This window comes from Dama dama, chromosome 20, assembly GCF_033118175.1.
Source record: "Dama dama isolate Ldn47 chromosome 20, ASM3311817v1, whole genome shotgun sequence".
In the NCBI taxonomy this organism is placed as follows: Eukaryota; Metazoa; Chordata; class Mammalia; order Artiodactyla; family Cervidae; genus Dama; species Dama dama.
The window spans coordinates 78181209-78202989 of NC_083700.1; the positions used below are offsets into that span (position 1 = coordinate 78181209).

General features: G+C 41.3%; 1 protein-coding gene and 1 pseudogene across 1 annotated transcript in view; both read right to left on the minus strand.

Annotated features, from left to right (window-relative positions):
• The window catches only part of RAVER2 (ribonucleoprotein, PTB binding 2), a 136511-nt gene that overhangs the window by 94374 nt on the left and 20356 nt on the right, over positions 1 to 21781 (minus strand). The window contains exon 2 of the mRNA XM_061168461.1: positions 13802 to 13868. Within this exon, the coding sequence (XP_061024444.1) occupies positions 13802 to 13868 (67 nt within the window). The remainder of the gene's footprint in view (positions 1 to 13801; positions 13869 to 21781) is intronic.
• LOC133041234 (solute carrier family 35 member E1-like) lies at positions 849 to 4430 on the minus strand (annotated as a pseudogene).

Sequence of the window (21781 nt, forward strand, 5' to 3'; positions counted from 1 at the left end):
ACAGACAACTACAAAATATGCCCTAGAAAAATGCAAGATCCTCATAAAACCAACATCTCACCAGATATCCTGTTAAGCACAGTGTTGAAGGCTCATGAGAAAACAGAGTGAGTACTGTAGTTTAGCTTGGAATGCTGAACATGATTTCGAATGATCCTTCTTGCTGCTCTGAGAGGAGAGTCGTTCCACTCCAGCAAAGGAAGAGAGTCAGGAGTCAGCAGCCACCCTTCCCTTTCGGTTGGCACACCAACTCTGACTTGCGGGTGAGAGAATTAGGCTCTAAGGATTCAATGCTAATTGCAATTGCTCTGCACTGAGGAATGTTGGCCAGAATTGCAAACCGTCATGGGGCTGACCCAGAGCTGAGTCCACCTTTGTGGCTGGAGACGTTTTCGTAACTCTTGCACTCCTCTGCTCCACACCCGCTTCGGTCCTGCGCCTGCCTGACAGTGGCCAGTCACAAAGCACCACCCTAGGGGCCTTTCCTCACCACCCTCCCTGCAAAGCACATCTCGCCCGCTGAGGTCTGTGTCCTTTCCAGAGAGGGTCCTGGCTGGAAAGCAGAATAAGAACTCTGAAGAATAGACTTGGGGAAGTAAGTCTACACAGAAAGGTAAAAACCTAGCCAAGGTTTCCAGAGTGACGCCGCCCTCAGAAGACAAGGCTCCAGGAAGAAAGGGCGTGAAACACCGGAGCTCGGGGTGGTGGTCCCCACGGTCTTCTGCTGGTTCCGCACCATCCCCCCTTGGCTGGGTTGTACATTCACTGGTTGTCAGGAGTTTCTGATGCTGCTGGGGGCGGGGATGGAGGAGAGGACTGGCAGAACGTCCTGCCCAGCTCGCGAGGCTCTACACGTCGTATAGGTTCAAAGTGTATGAGTTTGGGTAGGTGGGCCGGATGTACTGGAAGTGATCTGTCAAGATGTTGTTGGGCCATACTGGTAGTCGCTGTGCGGGGGGAAGAGCGTGCCGTTGTGGGGCTTCTCCAGGGGGCTCCGGGGGTGCTCCTTACTGCTCAGGTCCCCTGTCGTGACGGGGAGGAGGTGCTTCCGGGCTTGCTGGTTCGCATCATACTTGGTCTTGTTGTACAGAAAGACTCCGAGGAGAGCCGTCATCACGCCCAGGACGTTGGTGCTGGTGACGGGGTTCCGCAGCATGATGAGGGACACCGTGATGACCATGATCCTCTTGGTGGCGTTGGCGACCGAGTAGCTCAGAGGGCTGATGAGGCTGAGGATGCTGAAGGCGATGACATTCTGGGCAAAGTTACAGAAGCCGCTGAGAGCCAGGAGCAGGAGCGTCCAAGGCCACCGGGCCACAGAGGTCAGGTCGCTGCTGACCAGGAGAGCCGAGAGATCCACCAGGACCCACGTGGGGATCATAAAAAAGATGGCATGGCAGCCCAAGATGGTCAGCAGCCGGAGATGGTGGATCCTTGAATCTCTTAATACCTTTTTGGAGAAAATATTCCGAAGCGAGAAGCGCAGTGTGGCAGCAAGAGCACTGACAAGCCCCTACATGTCGAAGGACAGCTCGGTGACGGTGGCCAGCAGGACGCCGCTAATGATGGGGATGAGGGACAGGTACACCCTGGTGCTCTGTTTCTCCTTCATGATGATCCGGGACAGGAGGCCCACCCAGATGGGCATGGTGGCCTTGACGGTGTGCACGTAGGACACGGGCACCTTCCATATACTGACGTGCGCGGACACTGATGCCAAGTACTTGCCGAAGGCGAGCGGCAGCACGTAGCGCGGGTAGAAGCGCGGCGGTAGCAGCGCCGGATGACTGATGCGTACCGGGCCAGGGCCCGAGACGGGCGGCGCCGGGGGCACGCGCCAGGCGCGGAGCAGGGCGGGAGTCCCGCGCACAGCGCCAGGATGTGGCACAGCGACACGGTCACGGGGAATGGGAAGGCGCTCAGGATCACCTTGTTGACCACACTGCCGCCCGCGCTCGGCGCGCACCACAGCAGGCACAACGCTGCCACCCGCGCGCGCCGCTCCGCCGCCGCCGCCGCCGGCTCCCGACCCCCGGGGCCCGCGCCCACTCCCACCGCCGCCCCCGCCCGGAATTTGCATAGGTTTTTAAAATATATATATAATATTGCCAGAGCTTTATGAAGCTTATGAAGCTTTATGAAGTTCTATAATGAATGTCCTAGTGTTATAACATTTTAATGAATGTTATATTTGCTTAGTATTGCTTGAATTATATTGCTTGAATGAATGTTTTGAATTTGCTTAGTATTGTTCATTTTTAATAATATATTATTGGACTTAGTGAATAGACTATGTAATTTGACCTTTAGTTATACAAATTGGGAAAATTGTTTAATTTTTCTGCATGTTTTATATCTGAGATTAAAAGCCTAAGCTAGATTATTTTCTCTGTGTACATATGATGTAAATATTTAAAAACATCTCTTTGAGATAACAAAAAAGTAAGGAAAAGTCTGAAGGATGATATAACCATTGTGTGTGTGTGTGTGTGTGTGTAGTGTTTAGTCATTAAATTGTGATACTAATGTCTGAAGGATGATATAACTATCTTGTGTGTGTTGGGTGCGGGGGGTGTTTAGTCACTAAGTCGTGATCAGTTCAGTTCAGTTCAGTTGCTCAGTCGTATCCGACTCTCTGCGATTCCGTGAATTGCAGCACGCCAGGCCTCCCTGTCCATCACCAACTCCCGGAGTTTACTCAAACGCATGTCCATCGAGTTGGTGATGCCATCCAGCCATCTCATCCTCTGTCATCCCCTTCTCCTCCTACCCCCAATCCCTCCCAGCATCAGGGTCTTTTCCAGTGAGACAACTCTTCACATGAGGTGGCCAAAGTACTGGAGTTTCAGCTTCAGCATCAGTCCTTCCAATGAACACCCAGGACTGATCTCTTTCAGGATGGACTGGTTGGATCTCCTTGCAGTCCAAGGGACTTTCAAGAGTCTTCTCCAACACCACACTTCAAAAGCATCAATTTTCCGGTGCTCAGCTTTCTTCACAGTCCAACTCTCACATCCATACATGACCACTGGAAAAACCATAGCCTTGACTAGATAGACCTTTGTTGGCAAAGTAATGTCTCTGCTTTTTAATATGCTACCTAGGTTGGTCATAATTTTCCTTCCAAGGAGTAAGCGTCTTTTAATTTCATGGCTGCAGTCACCATCTGCAATGATTTTGGAGCCCCAAAAGATAAAGTCTGACACTGCTTCCACTGTCTCCCCATGTTTCCCATGAAGTGATGGGACCAGATGCCATGATCTTCGTTTCTTGAATGCTGAGCTTTAAGCCAACTTTTTCACTCTCCTCTTTCACATTCATCAAGAGGCTTTTCAGTTCCTCTTCACTTTCTGCCATAAGGGTGGTGTCATCTGCATATCTGAGGTTATTGATATTTCTCCTGGCAATCTTGATTCCAGCTTGTGCTTCATCCAGCCCAGCGATTCTCTTGATGTACTCTGCATATAGGTTAAATAAGCAGGGTGACAATATACAGCCTTGACGTACTTCTTTTCCTATTTGGAACCAGTCTGTTGTCCATGTCCAGTTCTAATTGTTGCTTCCTGACCTGCATACAGGTTTCTCAAGAAGCAGGTCAGGTGGTCTTGTATTCCCATCTCTTTCAAAATTTTCTACCGTTTATTGTAATCCACACAGTCAAAGGCTTTGGCATAGTGATACTGACTCCCAAATTAGCAGGTTTTTGGTTTTTTTTTCCGGCTGCACTGGGTCTTCACTGCAGTGTGTGGGCTTTCTCTAGTTACAGCACATGAGAGTCTTCTCTAGTTGCAGTGCATGGGATCCTAGTGCTTAGTTGCCCCAAAGCATGTGGGATCTTAATTCCCCAAGCAGGGATTGAACCTGTGTCCCCTGCATTGGGGCTCCCCTGATGCAATGCCGGAGTCCCTGCTTGCAATGCAGGAGATGCAGGAGACTCTTTGCAACCCTGTGGGCTGTAGCTTACCAGGCTCCTCTGTCCATGGGATTCTCCAGGCAAGAATACTGGAGTGGGTTGCTGTGCCTTGCCCCAGGGGATCTTCCTGACCCAGGATTTGACCCCACAGCTCCTTCATTGCAGATGGATTCTTTACCTTTGAGCCATGGGGGAACCCTATTATATTAGATACTTGAAACTAATGTTATGTGCTGATTATACTTCAATTTAAAAAGACTTTGAAGTATTTCGGTCATTAAAATATTATATAGATGCTAGAGCTGTAATGTAGTACTATTAAGTGAATTACCTGTGATAGTATGATAAGAAATTCTGCATTTATTTTTTCTGACTTATAAAAGAAATAGAGAAAAGAACACTACAGTTAAAAATGAAATCAAGTTTTTACCTCTCTGACTCCATTCCCTCCATCCCTCCTTGCCAAAGGGCAAGTACTATTGAATTTGGTGTACACTTTCCATCTGTGCCATTCCATTATGGTAGTTATTAGAGTTGTTCACAGATTCTTTTTGTTCCGGTCACAGGGTAAATAGTGCTTCCCCATCTCTCTGTGAAGTTAGCAGTGGACGTGTGATTTGGCTTTCGATGAATGAAGTGCTGTGAAAGTGACATGTATCCCCTCCAGGTAGAAGATTTCAGAGCTAGCATGTGATTCACTGCTCACCCCACAACTTGCTAAAGTGATTGAGGAAGGTTGTATGTCCTCTTTAAACATAGTCCCAGAGTGGCTATAATGAGCAAAGCCTCCTTCCTTTCTTCCTTTCAGTGTGGGATCTGCATGATGAACAAAGAGGAGAAACCCTTTTATTTTGTTAAGTCTTTTAAATTGTGAAGTGGTTTCTTGTCAAAGCATCCCAACTAATGCCTGAAATTCTACTATATGTAAAGTTAACAGTGTTGTATTGAATACTTGGTGTTTTTTAAACAACATAAATGGTATTCTCCTATATTTTTCATTTAGCAACTAAATGACCAGATATGGCGTTGTACATATAGCTTTAGGTCATTAATTTAAACTACTACATATTATTCTGTCCTGTGAGTTTATCACCCCTGATAAATCTGTTCATTACTGATAGGCATTTAGGAAGCTTTAACTTTTCCAGCATTTCAAAAAACACTGCAATGAATATGCTTTTCCTTTCTTCTGATATACATTGCAGTGGTTTCTCCACATGTGAATTACTGGGTTTGTAAGTTATGTTCAACTTCAATGTTAAAAATCTTGACAAAGGCTTTACAGCTCACTTTTAGCCAGGAATGGTGCTGTTTCTACCAGCTAGGATGATAGACATCATGATTCATGGTTGATCAGAAGGAATATTCAAAGATGTTTTGTTTCAAGTGGAGAAAATTAACTCTATATTAACAATGCTAAAAGTTTAAAAGTGAGACCATTAAGGATCAAGCTCATTCCTGATAACTTAACTATGACCTAGAGAAACACCTTAAGAATATTTGTTTGAATACAAAACATCCAGTACCCAGCACGGTAAAAATTTAGTGTCTGGTATCCAATTAAAAATGACCAGATATGGCAAAGAAGCAGAGAAGTATAGCCCATAATGAGAAATCAATCAAAACTGATCTGGAATTGAAATAGATGAATTAAAACAGTTTTTAACTGTGTTTCATATGTACAAGAATTTATAGTAAAAATTTAACATATTAAGTAGAGGATGGAAGATGTTAAATATACTTTTAGAAATGAAAACTACAATTTCTGGGATGAAAAACAGGATGGGTAGATGGGATTCACAGCAGAATAGACATTGCAGAGGAACAGATCAGTAAATGTGAATACATGGAAACAGCCAAAGTGAAACAGGAAAAAAGAACTATAAAACATGAACTATCCATGAACTATGGGCCAACTTCAAAGCCCTAATTTTGAAGTAATGCAGTCTCTGTATGAGAGAGAAAGTAGTACAGAAAAAAACATTTAAAGAATTACTAGCTGAAAAATTTCCAGATTTGGCCTGAACCCAGAGATCCCCAAAGCTTAACCAACCTCAAGCACAAAACATGAAAAAACTACAATAAGGTACATTTGTAATCAACTTACTTGTAATTAGTGATAAAGGGAAAATCTTAAAAACAGCTCCCCCCACCAAGGACATATTATGTTTAGATGGAAAAAGATAAATATGACTGCATATTTATTGGAAACAATACAAATGAGAAGACCATGGGGCAATATCTTTTCCTTCTTTGCTGAAAGAAAAAAGATCAAAAAAAGATCACTTAATAAAATTATTAAGACACTTATGAAAGATACTGAAGAATTCACAAATAAACAGAAGGTATTCCGTGGTCATGGACTGGAAGAATTAACATTGTCCACACTACTGAATCTAAAGGAAATCAACCCTGAATATTCATTGGAAGAACTGATGAATGAAGCTGAAGCTCTAATACTTTGGCCACCTGATGTGAAGAGCCAACTCATTGGAGAAGACCCTGATGCTGGGAAAAATTGAGGGCCGGGGAAAAAGGGGGCAACAGAGGATGAGATGGTTGGATAGCATCACTGACTCAGTGGACATGAGTTTGAGCAAACTCTGAGAGATGATGAAAGCCAGGGAAGTCTGGCATGCTACAGTCTGTGGTGTCGCAAAGAGCTGGACATGACTGAGTGACTAGCACAGCACCACCACCACCCTACTTAACAGGAGAAAATATTTGCAAATTATATCTGATAAGGAGCTAATGTCCATAATACATAAAGAACTCATACAACTCAATAGCAAACCTGGCATCACAAGAGATTGTGGCCTCAGAGGGGACCCTCCCTTGACTGCTGGCTGCCTTCTTCCTCTGCCCTGCGCCTACCCTCTTGAACAGGCACTTGGTTTGATCAGCAGATGGGACCTCAGGTTACCTTTTACCTTCTGACATGTGAGATGGTTCTCTGCTCCGAGAGGAAGTGCCAACCGTAGCTTATGCTCAACTCCTGTTTGTTTTTGATACTTGGAACTTTGTACATAGAGGTTGCATTTTGTCGCTCATGGATGGGCAGCTCCTGGAGAGGTCATGAGGTCGCCTTCTGGCTTGAGTTTTAGTACCAGTGGCCTCAGGAGAACCATTTGATGTTGGCTTGCTTTTTACTTACTTTGGCCCCAAGTTCTGAGACTACGCTGTGCACAACAGGAAGGGGCCGTCCTCAAGGATATTATTTGTGAACTTGCCGAGTGCCTTCATCAGAAGCAGTAGTTGGACCTGCAGTTGGTCCACAATAAATGGGGATAATTTTGCATGGCAAAGAGATTACCGTAATTGTCTTTATGATAGGAACTGATTCCTTGAACATAAAATTGAACTCCAAAATGAATTATGCTTTTCTGCAGGTTTAATGAAATTTCTGAGGTTTCTGAAATTTGTGTATTTGTTTTTCCAAAGCAAGATCTGCTGGTGAGGGGAAATACCTGACTGGTTTCATTACGGTTTACAAATGAATAAACGGATATTTAGTTCTGTACATAAATCTACAGTGAGTACATACACTGGAATGAGACAGTCATATCCGATCAGATCAGAAGACAAAGACATGCTTTTGAGACTTGAAAGTTCAGAGCGGACGTTGACCTCATGAAGGTCGGTTTTCCAGCCACCTGCTGCCCTGGCTCAGCCACTACGCCTCCTTTCACATCCACATTTGCAGTTGGGCTCCTTCACCCTCCTCCCTGCTGGGGTTTGTAACAGCGAATTTAGTTCACCCATCCATGGTGTGGCCTGCAAAACTAACTCAAACCCAATCCCTTCATTTTACTGAAGGGGGGAAACTGAGGCTCAGAGGGCATTTTTAAACAGTGTTTGTTCACTATCTTGAGACTCGGTGTGGAATTTTTAAGCACCTTATTTTAAGTCATTCATTATTTGGGAAAATCAAACCCCTGTTACAAAGGAGAGAAGCCAAACAGGTTCAAATGAAGAAGCACCTGGAGTTTCTGAATTTTGCTGTGTATTTAGCACGCATCGTACAGCAGGTTCTCTGTTATCACTGGGACATAACCAGACCTGGATCCCTTAAGGTCTAACAGCCTTAGGGCAGAGAACATTAAACTATTGAAGAATCTGAAAATTGTGAACTCTTTATGTCACCATGTTTTCAGGACTTTTCATGCTGTAGACTGTTCTGCGGGAATGACACTGTGTATATTCTTGGATGGCATTTACCAAAAATAAATGATGGTCTCCAGGGAAAAAAAATAAAAATAAAAAAATAAAAACCTATGCAAATTCCATTTTTGCCTAACTTTTTATTGAGGTATAGTTGATTTACAATATTATATCATTTTAGGTGTATGTCAGTGATTCAAACGTTCACAGATTATATTCCATTTAAATTATGATAAAATATGGGCTACTTCCCTGTGCTGTACAATGTATCTTTATAGCTTATTTTAAGTGTAATAGTTTGTACCTCTTAATCCTCTACGCTTATCTTGCCCTTCCCTGTTTCCTCTCCACACTGGTAACCACTAGTTTGTTCTCAATATCTGTGAGTCTGTTTCTGCTTTGTCATATTCATTTGTTTTATTTTTAGATTCCACATATAACTGATAACATACAGTATTTATCTTTCTCTGACTTATTTCACTAAGCACAAGACCCTGCAGGTCTATCCATGTTGCTGCAAAAGGCAAAACTTCATTCATTTTTTATGACTGAATGGTACTGCATTGTGTGTGTGTATACATGTATGTGTGTGTGTGTGTGTATGTATATATATATACCACCTCTTTATCTATTCATCTGTTGATGGATGCTTAGGTTGCCTTGTACTTGGCTACTGTAAATAGCATTGATATGAACACTGGGGTGGCATGTATCTTTTTGAATTAGTGTTTTCACTTTATTTAGCCAGGAGTGGAGTTCCTAATCATATGATAGTTCAATTTTTAGTTTTATGAGGAACCTCCACACTGTTTTCCAGAGACTGCATCAATTTACATTGGTGTAAATCCAAATCCCCAACATTGTAATGAGAATGCCTTTTCATCACATTTCTGACATTTGTTTTTTGGGTGTTTTTTTTTTAAGTAATAGTCATATTGACAAGTGTGAGGTGATATTTCATTGTAGTTTTGATTTGTAGTCCTCTGATGATTAGCAATGCTAAGCATCTTTCCATGTGCCTCTTGGCCACCTATACGTCTCCCTTGGAAAAATGTCTATGCAGGTCTTCTGCCCATTTTAATCAGATTGTTTAGTTTTTTTTGATAGAGTTGTATGAGCTGTTCATATATTTTGAATATTAACCACCTATCAGTCATACCATTTGCAAATATTTCTCCCATTTGGTAGGTTGTCTTTTCATTTTATCAGTGGTTCCCTCCTCTACGCAAAAGCTTTTAAGTTTAGTAAGGTCCCATTTGCTTATTTTTGCATTTGCTTCCTTTGTTTCAGGAGGGATAGCCAAAAAAAGTACTGCAACAGGATTTATATCAAAAAATGTTCTGACTATGTTGTCTTCTAGGATCTTATGGTTTCCAGTCCTACATTTAGATTTTTAATCCATTTTGAGTTTAATTTTGTATATGGTATGAGAAAATGTTCTAATTTCATTCTTTTATAAGAGCTGTCCAGTTTTCTGAGTATCATTTCTTGAAGAGACTGTATCAAATTCATTGATGAGTTTTTGGTGGCATCTTTAGAAATCTCTATGTATAACATGTGTCATCTGTTTTATTTCTCCCTTTCTAATTTGGGTTTTTCTTCTTTTTATTGTCTGACTGCTGTGGCTAGGACTTCTAATACCATGTTGGATAAAAGTGGCAATAGTGGGCATCCTTGCCTTGGTCTTGATCTTAGAGGAAATGCTTTCAGCTTTTCACCACTAAACATGATGTTAGCTATGGCTTATCAGATGGTCTTTATTATTTTGAGGTTTGTTCCCTCTACAGCCACTTTGCTGAGAGCTTTAACCATAAATGAATGTGGAATTTTTTCAAAAGCTTTTTCTGCATATTTAGATCGTCATGATTTTTATTCTTCAATTTGTTAATATGATTTATCTTATTGATCAATTTGCAGATTTTGAACTATGCTTGCATTCCCAAAATAAGCCCTGCTTGCTCATGGCATATGGTCTTTTCAATGTATTGCTGATTTCAGTTTGCTGATATTTTGTTGAGGATTTTTACATTCACATTCATCAGTCATACTGTCTTGTACTTTTCAATTTTTGTGGTATTTTTGGTTTTGTTATCAGGGTGATGCTGGCCTTGTAGAATGAGTTCAGAAGCATCCATTCCTTTGTAATTCTTTTGAGTAGTTTGAGAAGGATACATGTTAACTCTTCTCCAAACATTTAATAGAAAATACCTGTGAACCCATCCAAACTGGTGCTTTGGATGCTACTTGTGTGTAAAACTTTCAAAGTGAAAGTGAAAGTTTCTCAGTTGTGTCCAACTCTCTGTGGCCCCATGGACTACACAGCACACTGCATAGTCCATGGAATTCTCCAGGCCAGAATACTGGAGTGGCTAGCCTTTCCCTTCTCCAGGGATTTTCCAAACCCAGGTCTCCCGCATTGTAGGCAGATTCTTTACTAGCGGAGCCACAAGGGAAGCCCGTAAAGCTTTCAATCTCCCCATCAAATCTGAATGAAAGTCTTTCTTGGTATAGTATTCTTGGCTATAGGTTCTGCCCTCTCATCACTTTAAATATATTGTGCCACTCCCTTCTTGCCTGCATAGTTTCTGCGGAAAAGTCAGCTGATTGCCTGACAGGCGTTTCCTTGTATATAACTTACTACTTTTCCCTTGCTGCTTTTTTTTTTTTTATTATCTTATTTTTTTTTTTTTATTAGTTGGAGGCTAATTACTTCACAACATTTCAGTGGGTTTTGTCATACATTGATATGAATCAGCCATAGATCTACACGTATTCCCCATCCCAATCCCCCCTCCCACCTCCCTCTCCACCCGATTCCTCTGGGTCTTCCCAGTGCACCAGGCCCCGAGCACTTGTCTCACGCATCCCACCTGGGCTGGTGATCTGTTTCACCATAGATAGTATACATGCTGTTCTTTTGAAATATCCCACCCTCACATTCTCCCACAGAGTTCAAAAGTCTGTTCTGTATTTCTGTGTCTCTTTTTCTGTTTTGCATATAGGGTTATCGTTACCATCTTTCTAAATTCCATATATATGTGTTAGTATGCTGTAATGTTCTTTATCTTTCTGGCTTACTTCACTCTGTATAAGGGGCTCCAGTTTCATCCATCTCATTAGGACTGATTCAAATGAATTCTTTTTAACGGCTGAGTAATATTCCATGGTGTATATGTACCACAGCTTCCTTATCCATTCATCTGCTGATGGGCATCTAGGTTGCTTCCATGTCCTGGCTATTATAAACACACTTTGCTGCTTTTTATACTGTCTTTATTTTTTGCCATTTTAATCACAAAGTGTCTTGCTTTGGTCCTCTTTGGATTGATCCTGTTTGAGACTCTCTGTGCTTCTTGTATCTGAATGCTTGTTTTCTTTCTCAGGTTAGGGAAGCTTTTCAGTTATTATGTCTTCAAACATGTTCTTTGCCTCTCTCTCTTCTCCTTCTTGGATCTCTGTAATGTTAGTGGGCCTGATGTTGTCTCTGAGGTCTTTTAAACCATCCTCATTTCTTTTTATTCTTTTTTCTGTTAAGCATCAGTAATTTCTACTCCTGTCTTCCAGCTCACTGATTCATTCCTCTTATCATTTAATCTACTTTTGATCCCTTCTGGTGCAGTAGAAAGAATCCACCATCCTGCTCTTCTTTATTTCAGTTACTGCATTCTTTATCTCTGTTTGGTTCTTTTTTAAATTTTCTGATCCTTTGTTAAAAACATCTAACTTCTTACCCTGTATAACCTATCTTCTCCCAAGTTCTCTGATCAGCTTCACAATCACTACCTTGACTATTTCTCAAGTAGACTGCCTATCTCCACTTCACATAGCTCTTCTGGAGTTTTATTCTCGCTTGTTCTTTCGGAACATGCTCTTTGGGCACCTTGTTTTGTCTGATTTGCTGTTTCTACATATCTGGGAGGTTGGTTACACCCTGGCTTGGAGGAGTGACCTTTTGTAGGAGACGTCCTATGTGTGCCAACAGTGCACTCCTGTCTGGCCGCCAGAGCTATATACCCTAGGGGTGCCCCCCATGTGAGCTGCATGGGTCCTTCTGTGTGGCAGGCTGACCACTACAGGAAGTCTGGTAGGTGTGGCTGCCTGGTCCAGCCGGTTGCCAGGCCCTGCATTGTGAAGAAGCTGCTGACGTTGGTTGGTGGGACCATGTCACAAGCTGAGGAGCCAGTGCTGGCTCTCTCATGGGCAAAGATGAGTTCTGGGCAAAGGGGTGGTTGCAGGACTAGGGTTCCTGATTTAGTTTTGGACTGTTGGTGGAGAGGCTGCTTCTTGACATGGCTGGCTGTAGGTTCTGGGGTATCCCAAAGCTGGTGCTGTTCCACTGCCTGGATTCTGGGGCAACTGGCTAAGCAGTCCAAGAGCTGGTGTTGGCCTGCTGATGGGCAGAGCTGGGACCCAGGGTGTCCCAGGGTTGGTGCCAGCTCATCGGCAGACAAAGCTAGGCACCGCCCCCTCCCCCCACCAGGTTTTTCAGCTGCAGTGCCCTAGGAGTTCCAAATCTGGTGTCAACCCACTGGTGGGTGGTGCTGGATTCTGGATGCTAAGGGGCACAAGGTGTCCAGAACTGATACTGGCCTGGTGGTGTGCAGAGCCAGGGCATGAGGGGTCCTGGAGCTGATATCATCCTGCTGTGTGTTGGTTAAATTCTAACAAAACAGGCTGCAGGGATGTGATGGCCCTGAGGCTGATGTAGGCCTGCCTGCTGGTGGGCAGCATTGGGATCCAAGAGACTCCCAGGACTGGTGCTGGCCCACCAGTAGGTAAATCTGGGTTCTGGGGTTTGTGCTGGCCAACTGGTAGCCAGAGTTGTGTCCTGGGGTCTCTGGCTACAGGGCCCGAGGGGTCCCAGAGCTAGTGATGGCTCACTGGTGGATGGAGTCATGTCCAAGGATCTTCAATTGAAGGGCCCTGAGTATCCTTGAGCTGGTTTTAGTCCATCAGCGTGTGGGGCTGGTTCCCAATACAATTGGCTCTGGAGTCCTAGGTGCCCTATAGCTTGTGTTGACTTCCTGATAGGTGGGGCTAGATTCTGGGGAACCTGGTTGTCTCAGAGCTGATGCTAGACTGCTGGTGATGGGCTAGGTCCTGTCATGGCAGGCTATGGGGCTGTGGTGGGCTTGGGAATGGTGTCTGCCCACTGGTGAGTAAGGCTGGTTGAGAGGCTACAGCTAGCCCACCGGTAGGCTGGGTCAGAGCCCAAGGGGGTCCTGCCCATTGGTGGCTGGCTGCAGGGACCCAGGGGTCCCAGGGCTAGTGGTATGTAGAACTGGGTCCTAGCTGCTCTGGTGGACAGGGTCTAGTGTGACCCCTGTGGGCTCAAGGGGTCTTAAGGCAACCTGCCTATTGATTAGGGGGGCTGTATTCCTACCCTGTTAGTTGCTTGGCCTGATGCATCCCAGCAGTGGTCCAGACAGGCTGGTGGGCAGGGCCAGGTCAGACACTAATAACCTAGATGTAGGATTCTAAAGTGGTTCTTGACAGCACCAGTGTCCATGTGGTAGAATGCGCTCCCTAAAGCTGCATTAATTTATGTGACTAAAATTTAGAATACTTATATTACCTTCAGAAAATAAATTATATAATGTGTATATGATTTAATGTTTAAGAAATTCAGAGATTAGTTTAAGAATAAAAAGACACTTGGCTTTTTTGCTCTATAATGACAACATGCAGAATTAAAATAAAATCAAATGCTTAGAACAGAAATCTTACCTGTTCGCTTATTTCTGTCCACATAACAGTATTTTAATTCATAGTCTTGTAATAAATCATGAACTTCCTGAAAGAGACAAAACATGAACTCAATGAACACACAGGTGCGGTTGGTGGATAATCCATCTGTATTAGCCCACCACCACTACCATCACCGTTCCCCATGTAAGAGTCCTCTGTGGTTCTTTATCACTCATTTAAATTAAAGGCAGTCAAGGCCCACCAGATCTGGCACCAACTTACCTCTTCAAATTTATCTCCCAACAAACTCCTACATATGCCCACATTCCTGCTCCGATGAACTCCTCCTCTCTCAAGAGTATACCATGTACAATCTTCATTCTGAATTTATGCCAACACTTTGAACTTCCATGGGGCAAACAACTACTACAGATCCCAAATTCACCTGGAATCACATGCATCCTTTGAAATCCCAGCTCAAATATTCTTCTATGAAGATTTTTTCCTAATTCTTTCCCATAGTACATCACCTCTATGTTAACACTGGTCATACTTTATGACTCTCTTACAGAAATGTTAAACATTTCTACTTGGGTACTACAAACTGAGTTTTTAACAAGTATTACACTTGTAGAGGGCTTCCCTGGTAGCTCAGGAATCTGCCTGCAATGCAGGAGACCCTGGTTCAAATCCTGAGTCAGGAAGGTCCCCTGGAGGAGGGATAGGCTACACACTCCAGTATTCTTGGGCTTCCCGAGTGGCTCAGATGGTAAAGTATCCACCTGCAATGTGGGAGACCTGGGTTCGATCACTGGGTTGGGAAGATCCCCTGGAGGAGGGCATGACAAACCACTTCAGTATTCTTGCCTGGAGAATCCCCCTAGTGGGCTACAGTCCATGGGGTCACAAAGAGACACGACTGAGCAATTACACACACACACATCCGTAGGTGGTAATACCAATATGAAGAAGAAATTAAATTAAAAATTTAAATAAATTAAAACCTAACCTAGAGATCCCTGGGTATGAAGCAATAACCCTCAAATTACAGTATGCAGCCCAATTTCTTTCCCCTCAGTTCCCCAAGATGCTTAAACTGGTTTTCTGGTTTGTTCAGCTTGTATTACTAGTCCATTCTGAATTCTTAAATTCTGATATCATAACTTCCATCCCCCTGGGAAAATACACTATATTTTGTTTCTATTTCTCTAATCCCTTCTATTAAATTATACTACTTGAGTACAAGAACTATATTTTATCTATATATTACCGATATTGCTTTGAACATACTAGGCACTCACATAAACATTAAAGTGATTATAATTTGTCATTCATTTGATCTTAGGCCTTGAAAATTTTACTCATAATATACAACAGATACCATTATTATTTTTTAAAGGAATTGAACCATCACATTACTGGACATTTAGACCCAGATAGAGAGTGGTAGAGCCAACCTGTTCTGTATTACAAACAAATACACTAAACAGACATAAGTGCTAGGATGTTAAAACAGACATAAGTGCTAGGATGTTAAGTCTGCAATCTATCAATAATTAATTCAAGAATAATAATTCTTATTACTGCTATTTTTATAGTTAACATTCACTCAGTTTTTACTAGGTACCAGAGCATTGAAGTCACCCTTTTATTAAAAACACAGGAAACCACAGAGTAGAGAAAATTCAAGCAACTTGCCAAGGTCTTACACTTAGTTATTTTCTGAGTGTAGATTCACCAACTGGTTAGGTTCCAGGGAAGTACACTCTTAACCTCTATGCTGTACTGACTTATTCCTTCTAGGATTAACTAAAAATAGTACACTGCCACAGACAGTTAAAAGACCAATACTTCTAGTGCCTTAATAAGGGATCATATGGAAATGAAAAATAAGTAAGAGGATAGTTTCAAACTGAGAAACACTTTCTCTTTCAACCCAATACAAGGGGGTGGGGAAACTGACAAAACAGGCAAAGTATAAAACAAGCTGGGTGAAAACAAGACAATCATCTTTTATATAAGAAAGATAAGAAAGGTAAAGTTGATAATTTAGTATTCTTTATTAGTCAATATTTTAAAATATATATACTTACCAGTTGTGTAAAACACTGATGAATTGTATAGTAATACAATCAATATATAGTTTATATATAGCTATGATAATTTTTTATCTTGTAAGTATCAACATCTTATTGGACTTAGAAAACAGCATAAGAAACAAAGAAAACGTCTCTCTCTCCAAAGCATACCCTACACATCTTGCCAATAGGCTAATTGAATACTTTATATAGAAGGTGACACAGTTTTGTTTGAAGACATCAAGTGTATGCTTTCAGTGGCACAAACTCTAATCTCTCATTTCACTAGTTAACAGCTGTCAAATGCCAGACAAAGAAAACATGACACCGCTCTTCACTTTATCAAGTATCCATAAACAATGACATGTTATATCACTCATTTAGCTGAGAGAACCACCTGAGAGAAATCTTATGTTTTCAAGGATCCATTTTTGCAGGTTGGAAATTTTATTTTTAAAATACCCATATTTCTAAGCACAGCTTTCCCATGTATCAAATGTGGAATAGGAGACTTTGCCAACTGAGAAAGTTTACAAAACTTCCTGCAAAGGAAGAAAGAATTATTTTTCCCCATGCCCTGGTTGCTCTGACCCAGGAAAAAGTAGGTCACTCCTCAATTTGAGCCTTGGCAAGCTGGCCAAATTAAAAAATTAAAACCTGAAAGAGAGTCCTGACAACCACTTGCCAAAATCCGACTATGATACCCATCACACAAAACTGAAAGTACTGAGATCATGTCTCCCTATTCTAATCTAGCTTTATGACACATCTATGAATTTACAAACTAACTTTAACGAATGAAGTCGCACCTTTGATGAAGACTCTTTGTCCTCTGACTAGCAATATCGGCTACACATTTCTTACAGTAAGATGGCTCATCAAAATTGCTAACTGTTAGACAGCTTTAGTAACCTATTTCCAGACCAGATTCACCATCACTCCCTGGAACTGAAAAGTTTTCCACATATGAAATGTTTTCTGGGAAGAGGTTCAATAACTTTCAGCTCAAAGCAGTCAATCAATAAACCCCCAAAAGTTAAACAACCATTGTTTCAGCTCATCTGGACCTCTTCCTGAGTGAAAGCCAGCCTTAGTATTAAATCTGAATCATACTGTCTTCTAAGCCCTTCATAGACTTTAAATCAGCTATATATATATAGATAGATAGATAGATAGATTATAAAAATAACTTTCATAGATTAAAACACTCTTCTTTAAAATTTCACTTTTTTTGGAATGAAAAAAATATTGGGTTGGCCAAAAAGTTCATCTGTGTTTTTCCATAAGATGGGACCCAAATGAACTTTTTGGTCAACCCAATAGTTTTATTTATGTTCTTATAAAATGTAAAATGATTTGATAATACAAAAGGATTATCTGTAACATATAATATGAGGCATTATACTGAAATAAGCACGCAGGAGTTCAACACCAAACTTAAAAGAGTAGAACACTGGCAACACTGTTCTAACCCACTATGCCTTCCTTCACTGGCCCATCCCCCATAGCTAGGGTCCTCACATAGGTTTGCATTCCCTAACAATATATTCTGTTGGTTTGTTTCTGAGCTTTAATAAAAATGGTATTATGCTATTTTAATCTTCTGTGCCTTGCATTTTATACTCAATATTATGTTTTTAAAATTCACTCATGATCCACATGGCTACTGTGTATTTATTCACTACTGATTAATATTCCATTCTGTGATTTCAGAATGATTTACTGATCTACTTTTTTATCAATGAATACTTGATTTGTTTCCAGGCTGTTGTCGTTTTGCTACTTTTATATATATATATTTAAAACTACTATCACCTTCTTGTAAGTTTTACATATCTCCTGGTGTTCACGGGCAAAAATTTCTGAAGGCGTGAACATCCTAGGCTACGTACATCTTTGTAAGACAGTGCCAACTTCTTTATCAGAATGACTATTACAGTTTACATTCCCATCAATATATGAGAGTCCTTACAATGCTTGGTCTTACCAGATACTTAAAATTTTGTCAGTTTAGTGGATATAAAGTCATACTTCCTTGTGCTCTTGATTTACATTCCCTTGATTAATAAGGCAGGGCACTGTGATGGATAGTTTTATATGTGAACTTGGCTACAGAATCTAGTTATTAAACTCGATAATCTAGGTGTTGCTGTAAAGGTATTTTATAGATATGGTTAACATCTGCAAACAGCTTACTCTAAAGTGAAGGAATCACCTTTAATAATATGGTTGGGCCCCATCTAATCAACTGAAGACATGAAGAGAAAAACGGGTATTCTGAAGAAGAAATCCTGCCTTAAGATCGTAGCAACAGGGCTCCCAGGGTGGACCAGAGGTTAAGAATCCATCTTCCAACACAGGGGCTACAGGTTCTATCCTTGGTCAGGGAACTAACAGTGCACAGGCCACGGTGCAATTAAGCTCATGTGCTGCAACTACTGAGCCCACACACTCTAGATCCTGGGCCACAACTAGACCATACACCACAAGGAAGATTTGATGCAGCCAAATAAATAAGACTGTAGCAATGACACCTGCCTGAGTTTCTAACCTGTTGGTATGCCTCACCAGATTTTAGATTAGGTAGCCCCCTCAATCAACCAGTCAACTTCTCTATGGATGTCAGATCAGTTCAGTTGCTCAGTCGTGTCCAACTCTTTGTGACCCCATAGACTGCAGCACGCCAGGCTTCCCTGTCCATCACCAACTCCTGGAGCTTGCTCAAACTCATGTCCATCAAGTCGGTGATGCCATCCAACTATTTTATTCTCTGTCATCCCCTTCTCCTCCTGCCTTCAACCTTTCCCAGCATCAGGGTCTTTTTCAATGAGTCAGTTCTTTGCATCAAGTGGCCAAAGTATTGGAGTTTCAGCTTCAGCATCAGTCCTTCCAATGAATATTCAGGACTGATTTCCTTTAGGATTTACTGGTTGGATCTCCTTGCAGTCCAAGGGACTCTCAAGAGTCTTCTCCAACACCACATTTCAAAAGCATCAATTCTTAGGTACTCAGCTTTCTTCAACTTTCACTTCCACACATGACTACTGGAAAAACCACAGCTTTGACTAGACAGACCTTGGTCCACAAAGTAATGTCTCTGCTTTTAAATATGTTGTCTAGGTTGGTCATAGCTTTTCTTCCAAGGAGCAAGCATCTTTTAATTTCATGGCTGCAATTACCATCTGCTGTGATTTTGGAGCCCAAGAAAATAAAGTCAGCCACTGTTTCCATTATTTCCCCATCTATTTGCCATGAAGTGATGGGACCAGATGCCATGGTCTTAGTTTTTTGAATGCTAAGTTTTAAGCCAACTTTTTCACCCTCCTCTTTCACTCTCATCAAGAGGTTCTTTAGTTCTTCTTCATTTTCTGCCATAAGGGTGGTGTCATCTGCATATCTGAGGTTACTGATATTTCTCCCAGCAATCTCAATTCCAGCTTGTGCTTCATCCAGCCCAGTATTTTGCATGATGTACTCTGCATATAAGTTAAATAAGCAGGGTGATAATATTCAGCTTTGACTTATTCTTTTCCCACTTTGGAACCAGTCTGTTGTTCCATGTCTAGTTCTAACTGTTGCCTCTTGACCTGCATACAGGTTTCTCAGGAGGCAGGTCAGGTGGTCTGGTATTCCCATCTCTTGAAGAATTTTCCACAGTTTCTTGTGATCCACACAAAGGCTTTGGTGTAGTCAAAGCAAAAGTAGATGTTTTTTCTGGAACTCTCTTGCTTTTTCGACAATCCAACGGATGTTGGCAGTTTGATCTCTGGTTCCTCTGCCTTTTCTAAAACCAGCTTGAACATCTGGAAGTTCATGGTTCACATACTGTTGAAGGCTGGCTTGGAGAATTTTGAGCATTACTTAGCTAGCATGTGAGATGAGTGCAATTGTGCAATAGTTTTAACATTCTTTGTCATTGCCTTTCTTTGGGATTGGAATGAAAACTGACCTTTTCTAGTCCTGTGGCCACTGCTGAGTTTTCCAAATTTGCTGGCATACTGCATTTTGCTGGCATATTTGCTCATGTATGTATATAAATACAAATTAATATAAATATTATATATAATCTACTGTCTTCCAAAAGTTGTAAAATGCTTTATTCACTTAGTTTTTAGTCAGTTAGAGTTAGCTACATTATTCTAGCCATAAAGTGATTCTGGTATTGCCCTTAATCTCACAGGGAAATTTTTAAATATTTTACCATTGAATACGATTGCTTTTGGTTTCTGGAGATAATCTTTAAGTTTGGGAAACTTCTATTCCTATTTGCTATGAGCTTTTATTATGAATGGGTGTTAAATGTTATCAGTAGTTTTTTCTACATCTCTTGTGATGACTTAAATCCTATCTTCATGCCAGTGGTCTCCAAATTTTTATTTCCACCTCTGATGTCTCACCGAGGAGCTACACCTATGTATGCCATTGCTGGCTTAGAACTGCCTTCGAATGTTACACACCAGATAATACTTTTTTTGGCCCAACACAAGGCCAGATACATTTCATGATATTGGGTGAGTAAGGTGTGAAAGAACGTGAAGTTGCTCAGTTGAGCCCAACTCTCTGCAACCCTATGGACTGTAGCCTACCAGGCTCCACCGTCCATGGGATTTTCCAGGCAAGAATACCAAAGTGGGTTGCCATTTCCTTTTCTCCAGGAGATCTTCCTGACCTAGGGATTGGACCCGGTCTCCAGCACTTTAGGCAGACGCTTTACCGTCTGAGCCACCAGGGAAGTCACCTTGGCTGAGAAAATGTGGTGTCAATTTTAACTCAGCTAAATTTTTAACAGCTTTCAATGCAGCTGTTTTGCTGGAAAGTTCATTTGAATACCAAGTTTTTGCCAGAGGAACATTTTGACTTGGCCTAAAAAAGATTAGTAAACTTTCAGCTTTTTTATTAGCAGTATAATAATAATAATAATTTACTGAATTTTTACTTTATCCCAGGCTTTTTACTGAAATAATCTTGTTTAACCATAACAACCCCATGGTCTGGATTTTTAAGTTGGATATTATTATTGACTTTATAGCCAAGGTTACTGAGGCCTAGAGAAGGAACTTGTACAGACAATATGTAATGAGTCTGGGATTCAAACACAATTTGACAGACTTTAGAGCAAACATGCTGAACTACTATACTATATCTTAAGTATCAGTGATACAAAAATAAAATCTATGAAATATTCATTTCCATCACATTTCTAACACTTATGACATCACTAACCTCCTAACCTTAGAGCAGAGATCAGGGTTAAGAACAAAGGTTGGGAGATAAAAGCAACAATTTTACTTTTTGACAGCTAGACGTCTGAATGCATCACTCCCTTGTTTAAATATTTCAGTGGACTCTCATTTTCTTTAAAATAAAATTCAAATTCTCTTAAATAGCTTACAATCATCTGGTCCTGCTTCATGTGCTAGCCTTATGTTGAATCACTACACTTCTCAAACTCTGCGTATTGCTATGAATATTCCTCACCCCTCTCTTTAGCTCCCTTCCCCTAGTTTATTTCTCTCTCCCTGGGTTTCAACTTAAATGAAATTCTCTAAGAAGCCTTTCTGAATTTCTCAAGTGTGGAGTAGATATCCTTCTTCTGTACTCCCAGAGCATTTTTTACTTTTCCCATCACAACACTCATAGCAACCATCATCTGTATTTTAACTGCTTATATACCTGAATCTTCCTTAGACTGCAGGCTTAGTAAATAGCAAATACCATGCATCTGACCTTGTTCGTAAAAAGGTCTCCAACATCTAGCAAAAAGCAGACTTTGAATATTTAAATGCATATTTGTTTCTACATATCTTAATCAACTCCAGTACAGCATTCTTTTCTGAGATTATTTTACAACCTAAACATAAACCAATACTTTTAAAGTGCTCAAAAATTACTCTCTTTACACTAACCTAATACATAGCTCACTTTTTTAAAAGAAAATATT